At 38.5% G+C, this 12,135-nt stretch overlaps 1 protein-coding gene across 1 annotated transcript in view; it reads right to left on the bottom strand.

Annotated features, from left to right (window-relative positions):
* Positions 1-8,625, bottom strand: part of znrf3 (zinc and ring finger 3) — a 63,934-nt gene extending 55,309 nt beyond the window's left edge. The window contains exon 1 of the mRNA XM_046841861.1: positions 7,949-8,625. Coding sequence (XP_046697817.1) covers positions 7,949-8,245 — 297 coding nt within the window. The 5' untranslated portion in view covers positions 8,246-8,625. The remainder of the gene's footprint in view (positions 1-7,948) is intronic.
* Between the last annotated feature and the right edge of the window lie 3,510 nt (positions 8,626-12,135).

Below are 12,135 nucleotides of genomic sequence, written 5' to 3'. Positions count from 1 at the left end.
TGAGCCAAACAGAAAGAAAGAAAAAAACACACAGGGACAAAAAGAGAGAGAGAGAGACACATACTCACAGAAAAGAGAGATGAAGACAAAGACGTCCTAAAGCCAAGATCTCTTGGTCACATGTCTCATGACAGTTTAAAAAGAGAGAAATCGTCAGAGCTCCATAACCATGAAAAAAAAATTCCCTCTTTGTGCATATTACACACACACACACACACACACACACACACCCTATTTGAGAGTGTAAGAGACTCCACCATAAACTTTGTCGTGCTCTACTCCATAATTCCCTGAATTCCTGGTATAACCATCACATGAGCCAACGCAGGACCTGCTCACAACTCCACAGTGTAAACCTCTAGCGGTGCTCAAACAACTACAATTGACCCCTCAGCACCACCACACAGAGTCTCAGACAGTAGTGGCTTCAAATCACAGTTTTTCATCCTTATAGTGTAAAGACATCAGAAAAATCGTCTCCTCGAGGCGTAAGGAAGTGTTTTTGTGCACAATCCAGTCATGGAATCAGACGTTTCCAATATGGGACGAGCGATACGACGGAAATATCGTATCTTGATACACGAGTTGTTGTCGGGGTTGAAGAGTGAACGTGACATATGGGGCTCCCAAGCACATTTTTATTGCTGTCAAAAACGGATCACTGAACCGAAATTGGATCCGTTTTTGACAGCATTAAAAATACCCCGTGTCATTCTTTTATCCTGAAACTTGACCCAAAATACACAAAACTAAAAATATACTTTTGAAATAGTGCTACAATATTTTAGAAACCTTGAGAGAAACCAGATTCAAAAGGGACCCTGGGGGACACCAATTGTCAATTTATTACAGTTTCTGTTCATGGTGACTGTAGCTATTGTAGCTACCAGTTTATATGAATTACAGTCCAAATGTGTGTGTGGGTGTAAAACCATAGGCTTGATTTTTTTTTCCTCAGGAAATTTGCCCCACATCTGTTCCAGGTGTTCAGGGTTCCAGACGGGCAGGTGTGTAAAAAAGCGGAAAGGTCCGAAAGGTCGTTTTCTCCGAAAACCGTTCCTACACAAAGTCACGAATCAGAGACGGCGTCTGAAGCCAGCGCAAGACCTAAACGCCTGCTGTTTTAATGATGTAAAGTCGCGACCTCGTAGCGCCAAACTGGCCGCACTAAATACACACACGGCTAGACTAAATATCGCGAGCGCGAAAACCCCTCATCCTGCTCGGTCTACACCGCAAACACCAGCGACCGCACGCCGGCTCGATGAATACGACCCGCGCTCAGAGCGATCCCACGTCGAAAATCACACGCTGCTAAAACATCCGCCACTGGGTGTAGCCAGAGTATATAAAGTCCAAAATAAAGAAGAAAAGAAAAAGAAATGAAAAACAAAAACAAAAAAACAAAAAACCCCTACATTTTCCATTCTTCTCATTTCGACCACATGAGGTCGAGGCGAAAGAGCCGAGAGGCTGCCTAAACAAAGAATGCAGAAATGTGCGACGGCTCCAAAGTGGAATCTTTCACAGACCAGCAAATGCAGGGTTGCTTCCAGGCATGCAATTAGGCCGTATTTCACAAACTCCCAGCAGCTCGTGCTGATTGGCTGACGCCGACCGAAGCGCTGGAGATAATCACGGTTCTAAAAAAACTCCGAAAAACGACATCTAAAAACTGCCCGAGTCTCCACCATGGCCCGCGGGCTTGCGCAACATGCACACATTCCACATTTCCAGAAAAAAATCCGTTCTCGGCGGGAGAACGCTCAGACAGCGACGGATACGCAGCACCTTTTTTTTTTTTTTTTTTACGGTTAAAACTTTTTTTGGTTTTTGGTAGATGATTTCTACACACTGAAGCACAAATTTGAACTTCATCGTATAAAAGTTGAAAATAAATTCAGTCACGATACATCATTACCTCGTAAATCACAACTCGATGCCCTGTTCAATTCGCTGGATGACACACGAGATAACGTTATCAATACATTTCCTCTGGAAAATGTTAATTTCTCAGGAAGCACCACGTTCTGCTAAAGGTTTCATCTCCATGACCTTCAAACTCCATCACATGGTGATAAATATGACCATGTCAATAAGACTATGACCAAATGTTCGTGGACAGCTGCACATAAGTTTAGTAAATAGTGTCTCCCATACAGTCTTGTTCGACTATCAGTGTGTATTTAAAATATTGTTTTCCTTCTGCCAAAAGAGGAAACGCAGAAGATGTGTATTTGTCAAACCTTCCTGAATGTGCTGAAGTGATTATTATGTACAGGCTACAATTACAGCGATCTGAAACCTGAATACCAAGATTTAGAGTGAGAGAGATGGAAATGGCATTGATGTGTCTTTTCCTGTCTTTTTCATAGCCCTATAAAGAAAGAGGCAACAGGTCCGTAATAAAGTATTGGGAACGTGGAGCAGTGGTAAAGGATAAAGGGATGAGCGGTACTGTAATTAAGGATGGATGGAGTGAGGTGTAGCAGTAGAGAATGGAGGAAGTGTGGAGCAGTGGTAGAGGATGAAAGAATGAGTCGCACAGTAATTAAGGATGAAGGGATGACTGGTGCTGTAGTTAATGTTTGGAGGGAGTGTGGTGCAGTATTACAGGATATAGGAATCAGTTGGCGCTGGTGCAGTGGTACAAGATGGTGGAATCAGTGGTGCAGTGGTAAAGGACGGATGGAATCAGTGATGCAGTGGTAGAGGACGGATGGAGTCGGTGATGCAGTGGTAGAGGACGGATGGAATCAGTGATGCAGTGGTAGAGGACGGATGGAGTCGGTGATGCAGTGGTAGAGGACGGATGGAATCAGTGATGCAGTGGTAGAGGACAGTGGAATCAGTGATGCAGTGGTAGAGGATGGATGAAGCTGGTGCAGTGCATGTTTAAAAAAAAAAAAAAAAATTAAATTGTACATGCCAATCTTATGCTCCGGTGTTAAAAGCATGGTGTGTATAAGATTTGATAACAGACTGTAGAATAAGCAGCAAATTAGCAATCAGTATGTGAAGAAAGCAATTTAAGTAATTTAAACTAGCTATTAAATATTAAACCAGGAAACTTTCTGAAGCAGCCTGAATGAAACCCTGAGCAAAAACTTATCACCAGCTTCATCACTTCAGAACTAGAAAGAAAACTGCTTATACAGATGGTCCCCGAAATTTCGCGCAACATGCAGCAGTGCACGATGTAAGATACGTTGGACGCAACTGGGATGAGCCTCAGTGTGAATTTCTTTTTGTTTCAAACAGCAATTTTAGTGATAAAAGCGTCTTCCAAGCGCCAAGTATGTCTTCTGCTTGTAGTGGAAAAAAAGGAGGAAAGGCATCAGTTTAGAGCAGAAAATGTTAAATTATAAATCAGCATGAAGCAGGAACGAGTGTCACAGTACCATCTTCGACTTAAAGTATCTCCGTCGTAAGTAGGGTACTACCTGTATATATAAATAAAAATACCTTTAAAACTGTCCAATATCAGGAATTTTTGCACACACAAAAAGGTGATCTAAAGGTCAAGCAGGGAAGAAAATCTAGCTGCAGTAGAATATTTAAACACCATAAAATGTCCAAACTGAAAAGGATCATGAAAGCAGTTCAGAAGAACACTAAAGCAAACTACAACAGCGACCAAAGGACCGAATAAACCCTGAGAAAACAATTTCAGGAAATTCCTCATCATTTTTTTTGATGCATGTACATTTCTATGGCCTGTGTTTCTAAAGTCAGATATTTTTGCAAGCACTTGAGCGTGGAAAGACCCCTGAAAAGACCCAAGATGTAAAATAAAGCTACACGGTGATCTAAAACTCACCAAAAACTTTCTGAGCACAGAAAATAAAATGCACAGGAACAGTAAAAATGTTCAAATTTAGCCGTTCGGAAGGAGTTATGAATGAGAGGAAGTTTTTTTTTTTAACATGGAAGGAGCTCAAAAAGGACTTAAAACCACACAACACCACCAGATCATACAGAAAGCTACACAGTGAGACAAAAATGGATCATTTCAGTGCTGTAAACAGTTTGACCTTGAACCTACTATTCACCAATTCTGAATGATAAATGAGGTTTTCTGGACTATGCAAGAAGCTCAGAAAGGATTTTTATAGAAAAGACACACACAAGCCGTAAAGTGTAAACTTTGTCAACTTGACAAAGAAACTAAAACAACATACAAGAATTGACATTATTCTCATTACAAAAGTAAGAAACAGTTCAGAGAGTTTGAATGGGGATAAAACAAGTTGTGTTGCTTGTTTCTGTATGAACAGAAAAACCAAAAGCTACAAAGTGACCTAAAATAGCTAATAAATTAAAAACACATTTTAACTATATGACTGGGAAAAGGTAAAAAAAAAAAAAATGAACAATAAACAGTCTCATTACAGAAACATTGATGGAATTGAGTGAAAAGTTTCTGGAATACAAAAGAACAACCAGAATCTAGAGAAAGCAGCACAATTCAGAAGCTGTAAACTTTTAAATTAAGACGAAGAATTCAAGTTTAATAGTAATTTAGAAGAGGAGAATGGTCCCTCAACTTCATTTCACCACAGAGTTCAGAGTGTGGGAAAAAACAGCACAACTGACTAATAAGAGCTTTACCAATAAATAACAATCTCAAACCACAGAAGAACGAGGGTTGCGGATTTTTCATTATTGTCACATGACTTTGTTAAAAAACAAAAACAAAGAAAACAATAAAAACAAAAACAAATTCAAACCAGTTATGAAGCACGAGGTGGTTTCTAATTTCTCATTACATACATAGATGGAGGAGTGTAGATAACTTTGGAATAAAATGCAAAGTTCTAGCTTGAGCAGCAGTTCCCAACCTAGGGGTTGCAACCCCCACCACTAGGGGTCGCTAAAGATTTTTGATGGGTCGCCAAGTGCAATTTTCATTTGTCAATTCTTTTTTTTCCCCTCTTTAATTTATATTATATTTTAAATAAAATTGATACATTTGTTTCAACAGGACCTGTTGCTGGAAAATAATTCTTATGAATAGTTGCAAGTTGAAGCTAATTGTTTGCATTCTCCTTTTGCATTAATATTTATTAAAACACATCCAACTGACTGTCACGTTAAATGTAATGTATCTGCCAGTGTGTTTAAAAGGGTGGGCATCGAAGTTGTTACAAATATTCAGTGCTAAATCAATTTGCTGAAAACAATTTGGGAACTACTGAGCTTCAAACTCAGAAAGCAACACTGACAAAATTGACTAATCACTTAGACACAACTATTTTTCTGAACTTGGGAATGAGTGTTTAATAATCGGGAATAAATTGCAAAATTCCCAATTGCTCATCATTACAGAAAAATGTTTTGAATAGAAAAATTGGGTTTTTTGGAGTATAGAAGAAGCAGGAACAAGACCTTCAGAAGCACAGAAATCAAGCTAAATCAACAAACTTGCTGAAGTTGTAAACTTTTTCTAAACTTGTGACAGAGAAACAAAACAACCCAAACCACACAATGACAAAACGACCTAATAATCAGAAATTGTAATTAAATTTCAAGGAGCTTAAATCTAAAAAAAGCCAAACCCACAGAAAGCTACAGATTGACCTAAAACTAACTAATAACTTCAGTGTTCCAACAACGGTGATACAAACTTTAACTGCAGTTACCATGAGCGGGACGCTTTCTAATTTCTCTTTACAGAAGTATGAAGGAGTGTAGATGAGAGTTTTGAAGGAAGCAGAAGAACACAGGTCAGAAAGCTCAGTGTCTTAAAACTAGCTAAAATTTAGCAGCTGTAAACTTTTTCTGAACTTTTAGTCAAGAACAGGAGAGATTTCTTATTTATCATTTGAGAAGGAGCTCAGAGTGCTTTTGTTTTTTGCATATGAAAGAAACTAGAAAAGGTTTTCAGGAGCAAGTCAAACCTACAGAAAGCTACATGGTAAAATGTGCTAATATGTTAAAAAAGCTGTATTAATAACAGATACAAACTCAAACCACAGTTTCAACTTAGTACAGACATATGAAAGAGATCAGATCGAAGTTTTGGATGAACCAAGAGGTTTTGGAGGACAGAGCTCAGAAAGCAACACGGTGACACAAATCTCGCTAGTTTACACGCTAGCTAGTTAACTTCTTCTGAACTTGCAACCGAGCAATTGAGTTAAATACACAATTATGGACAAGGGAATCCCGTCATTACAGAAAGAGTTCCGAATGAAAAATTCAGTTTGGAGTATGGAAGAAGGCCAAACCTACAGAAAGGTACCTGGAGACCTGAAATTAGCTAATAAACTAAAAATAGTTTGTTTTTCAAACTAAGGAACTGAAAATTTAATGAAACAGTGAAACAGTTTCTAGTTTCTCGGGTATAGACATGAACATGTTCAGCTCGAAGTTTTGAATGGTGTTACCGTCTTAAAAGCAACACAGCGACACAAAACTAGCTAGCTAGTTGTAAACTTTTTAAAGTTGTAACTGAGAAATTAAGTTAAATAAACAATTACAGACAGGAGAATTTTTCCATCGTAAAAAACAAAACAACCAAAAAAAAAATGGTTGTCTGGATTATGGAAGAAGGTTTGAAAGGATTTCGGATGATCAACCCAAGCTACACAATGACAATAAATAGCAAATCATTTAGAAATAGTCAACTTTTCTAATAACTAATAACCAAGAAACTAAATTAAAAAGTGGTCATGAAGCGTGAAACAGTCCCTAGTTTCTCAGTACACACAAAGGAGTTTAGATCAGATTTTTTTATGAAATTAGGTTTTGGAGGACTGTCCTCAAAAAGCTCCACAAGGACCTAAAATTAGCTAATAATTCAGGAGCTGTAAACTTTTTTCTGAACTTGTGTAAAAGTTAAACACCAGTAAGAAACAGAAGTTGTTCCTAAATTCGTTATCAAGAAGAATGTAGGACATTAGATAGGAGTTTTGAATTAAACGTGCAGCTTTAAAGCATTAAAGAAGCTCTAAAACAACCAAAAAACCTACAGAAAAGCTATACAATAACCAGGACCTTGCTAATAATATAGGAGCTGTGAACATTTTTCTGAACTACTCACTAAGAAATTAAGTTAAGCAGCATTCAGGAACAGGAGAACTTTCTAGTTACTTTTCTAGTATATAGATTTTGTAAACTTTTTTGGACTAATGACCAAGAAACTAAATGAAACCGTGGACATAAAGAGTGAAACGGTCCCCAGATTCTCAGTGCACACATGAAAGAGTTCAGATCAGAGTTTTGAATGAAAAAAGAGGTTTGTGAGGACAGTCCTCAGAAAGCTCTAGAGTGACCTAAACCTGGGCCATGGAGGAGCTCTGCTGATGAAGAGTGAAACAGTCCCTAGATTCTCAGTGCACACATATGAAGGAGTTTAGATCAGAGATTTGGATGAACCATGAGGTTTGTGAGGACAGTCCTCAGAAAGCTCTAGAGTGACCTAAACCTGGGCCATGGAGGAGCTCTGCTGATCATGAAGAAACTTTTTTTTGGGGGGAACCTGAAACTAAGAAATAGCAGTAAAAAAAAGTTCTGCTGGACTATGAAATAAACAGGAAAGTGTGAGGGTAAGGAGGTGATCCTGATTTGTCTGGAGTCTGCATGCACGTAAAAGCAACCACACGCGGTTTACACGAGCTGGAAAACACGCCGCCGACCGAACGACTGAAGAACAGAAGGACCTGAAAAGTGCAGTTTTTCTTTCCGAACAAACAAAAACACGGAGAGGAAGAATTGAGGAGGTTGGAAGAAGGAATCAAGGTCGAAAAGTTACAAAGTGAACAACGAAAAAGAAAAACAAAAAGTCGGCGCCTGTTCAGAAGTGCAACTCAAGTCAATACACACACGCGCGCGCGCACTCCGAAACATCAAATGTTTTCATTTCGGAGCGAAAGAAAAACATTGGGGAATAAAAAAAAAAACAAGTAAATAAAGAAACAAAAACGCAAGGCTGCGCGCTCCGTACTTGCACGATCTCCCCCTCGGCGCTGATGGTGGCTCCGGCCCGGGAGAAGCGGCCCTGAAGCCCGGTGGTGTAGGTGGTGTAATCCCCGCTCGGGCTCGACTCGAACAGCACCACCTCCACGAAGGCCGTGTCTTTGGCCGAAACGGTGAGGAAGGAGCAAAGAAAAAGCTCCAGCACAGTGAACACCTGGTCCTTGCTGCTTCTTCTTCTTCTTCTCGTGGGGAAAACCACTACCACCACCATCATCATCATGACCATTACCACCATCATCATCATGATCATGACCATCATCATCATCTCGCCGGCTGGTTCGGTGCAAAGCAACACATCATTTTCTTAATTCTTGTTTTTCTCTTTGAACTGTAATAAAATAAAAGTGCAGGAATTTTAGATTCCCGGCAAAAATGTTTCAAAGAAAAAAATCAAAGCGAACCGCAGTCGAGACTTTTCTGTGTTTCTGTATCTGATTTCAGAAGCTCCACTCTTTCATCTGCACGACTTCCAGACTCGCTGCGTCGCATCGCCTTGCCTTCTTCCTCTCCCTCCGCGTCCCTTCTTCCCTTCGTCCCTTCTTCTGCCGCTCGCGCAGAACATTTTTTCCCCTGCTCGCTCGCGCTCTCTCTCTTTCTTTTGATCTCAGACCACGTGACCTTGTCATAGAATTTTTTTTTCCTGAACCCTTTCTTCTCCCCGCCCACCGAATCTTCCTGACCCGCTTCATTTCTCCGCGCTCTCTCTCTCTCTCTCTCTCTCTCTCTCTCTCTCTCTCTCTCTTTTCTATTTTCTCTTTTTTCTTAAGGTGGCACGCGCTCAGCAAACGTTTCCGCTTTAACAATGTAAAGACAATTTGTATATTTGTGTTTATATTTATTTATTTTTTTACACAAAACAATCAACATAAATACATTTTACAGTAAAGTCATTTTGCTCTACAACAAATAACTATTAATCTGCTTGGGGGTGAAGTTTAGCGAGACCAGGACCACCTTAAAGAACAACACGAGTCTGGATTATTACAAAAAAAAACCTTACAATTTTGTGTGTGTGTGTGTGTGTGTGTGTGTGTGTGTGTGTGTGTGTGTGTGTGTGTGTGTTGTTTTTTTCTTTAAATAATTTACACGGGCGTTGTATGTACATAGTTTATTATTATTATTATTATTATTATTATTATTATTATTATTATTATTCCATACTATGATTTATTTAATATTAATATACATATTTTTTACCGTCAACTTGTTTTTTTTAATAATGATACGTTATTATTATTATTATTATTATTATTATTCCATATTAAATATGATTTATTATTTAATCATATATTTTACAATCAACAGAATTTTCCTAATTAAATAACAACACTAAAAATAATAACTATTATTACCTGTCCTCTACATCTGTCACACCATCTACCTGCATGTCTTCCTTCACCACATCCATAAACCTCCACCTTGGTCTTCCTCTTTTCCTTCTTCCTGGTGGCTCCATCCTCAGCATTCTCCTACTGATATACCCCATGTCCCTCCTCTGCACATGTCCAAACCATCTCAATCTCGCCTCCCTCACCTGGTCTCCAAAACGTCCTATATGCGCTGTCCCTCTAATAAACTCATTTCTAACTGTAACTTATATATATATATATATATATATATATATATATATATATATATATATATATATATATATATATATATATATATATATAAGGAATAATTTGTGTCATGCTGTTACAAGAGAATAATCAACAGCGATGATGTGATGAAGCAGAATTACTGGAAACACTCCCAGGATCATTATTTACTGTCGCATCGATTTTTAAAAAAATTTATCGCCTACAAATTTTACTTGATCTGATTTTATTGGTGTTTAATGTTGTGGACTTTTTACCGAACAAGCTGGTTTCTGTTCTTCTCTCAGCTTCTTCATCACTATTGATTCAGATTTTCATGCATTGTGACGTTTTTTCAATTCTACATATATCAAAAATGTGTGTAAACTATGGTGATCATTTCCTTTTTTTTTTTTTTGCTTAAACATGAACACTACAGTATATAAACAAAAGTGGTTGCCAAAGATTGTAAACATTTTATTCTACATGTAATCCCCATTTGCTTTTATAATAATCTCCACTCTTCTGGGAAGATTTTCTACTAGATTCTTTCAGAGATAAGGGTGTTAGTAAAGTCAGGTACTGATGTAAGTTGGGGTCCAGTCAGCATTCACATTCATCTCAAAAGTGTTCAATAGTGTTGGAACTCTATAGCAGGAGAACTTCCTCTCCAAACCATGTATCTTCATATACAGGCTTTGTGCAAAGGGGCATCGTCATGCTGGAACAGGTTTGGGGTCTCCTAGTTCAAGTGAACGAAAAATGTATGCTACAGCGTCCAAAGACTTCCTGTACAATGGTAAGCCTCCCTTTGTGGTAAGAGTTTGAGAAAAAAGCACATATGGCTGGAAAAAACAGGTGTCCCGAAACTTTTGTCAATATAGTTTTTCAAACCAAGCAACGTATGTTGAATAAGTGTATGGTTCGAATTCTTCTATAGTTCAATTAAAAAATTCACAAAATAATAACCAAAGAGTAATTCCAGTGGTATAACCTTAAACTTCATTGGGTTTGAGGAAATGTGTTTATGTGTTGATTGTCCTGCAACATCAGTATTTATGCTAATGAGCTGCTGCTTGTAGTTGGTTTCAAGAAAGCCAAACTTTTTCCAGCAATATTCACATAAGTATCACCACACTGTAAGTAACTATTTTAATACAATTGCAAAAATCCACGGTTTCTAAAACTCTTTACAGGTTTCCAGTTGGAAACTGGTCTGTGTGACTGGTTTTAATGGCCACTGCTGCCCCGGAATCGTGGTCTCTGTGAAAGCTGACTGTACACATTTAGGCGATGAGGGGGAAAAAAACGGGAACACAAAATGATCAACACATGTTTCTGACTCAAAGGAGGAAAAACAAAGGCTGAATCTGAAAACGCCTTGTTCGCCCCGAAGCACGACAATGACTTCCACTTGTGTTTGAGAGGATGATGAAGTCAGACCTGGTGATGGTGGTAATGATAATGGTTATGATGACGATGAAGGCCACATGTTAGAGCTGAATCGAGGAAAATCCTTGGCGAGACGAGAAACAGGTGGGAGACTGAGTGTGTGAGAGAACTTGTGAACTCTCTTCACCTCTACTACACTCTTACTGTACTCTTCCTTCAGAATCACCCCTACACCATTTCTCTTTCCATCCACACCATGATAGAACAGTTTAAACACCTCGAATGTTCAATATCCATATGCATCATATCAGCTCCCTCTCTCCCTTTACCAGTCAACATTTAAAGTACCAAAACAAACCTCCACTCTCCTACACTTCTCCTTTTCCTGCTGTCTCTGTAGACATCTTCATCCTCTCCTTCTCCTCCTTCGGCCAACAGTAGCCCAATTTCCACCTGTACCCTGTTGGCTAACGATACCTGTGGCGGTCGTTGGTAACCCGGGCCTCGACCGATCCGGTATGAAATTCTTATTCATAATCCGCATGTTTGATTTGGCCCGTTTTTATGCTGGATGCCCTTCCTAACGCAACCCTCCCTATTTATCCAGACTTGGGACCGGCACTAAGAGTGCACTGGCTTGTGCCTCCCTAATGGCTGGGTTCAGGAATCCAGAATCCAACTGGGATTTTATGGCATGTGAGAGTCAGAATCCAAAGCTGAATTTACTGTAAAAAAATCTAATAAAAAAATCAAAGTCCATTGTCATTTATTTATTTATTTGGTTGATTGTTTTTTTGGTTGTTTTTATATCTGTTGAGTTATCTGAGTTACATATTAGATAAAAAATTCATCAAATTAGTGAGTTAAAATAGTAATGCTGTTTGGCTGACTGATTCAATAAACTAGTGTGCTATGTAATGTCAGGATTTTGAAATACGTAGGCGTTTAGTTATTAAAGTTAGTAACAATTTAAATTATAAAGTTGGTAACTTGGCAAATTAGACAACTAATTTTAAGAGGTAATGAGTAAAGTAAGTCAAGTTAGCAATTTAACAAATTAGGTTAATGAGTTTAGATAGTAAAGTAAGTAACATAGCAAGTTAGATTAATAAGTTAGTGAGTTTGGTTAGTAAAGTAAGTAACTTAGCAAGTTGGACTACTAAGTTAGTAAGGTTAGTTAGTAAAT

The sequence above is a fragment of the Silurus meridionalis genome, chromosome 27, assembly GCF_014805685.1.
Source record: "Silurus meridionalis isolate SWU-2019-XX chromosome 27, ASM1480568v1, whole genome shotgun sequence".
Taxonomy (NCBI): domain Eukaryota; kingdom Metazoa; phylum Chordata; class Actinopteri; order Siluriformes; family Siluridae; genus Silurus; species Silurus meridionalis.
Note: the sequence above shows the minus strand (reverse complement) of the source record. Positions and strands in the feature narration are given on the sequence as shown.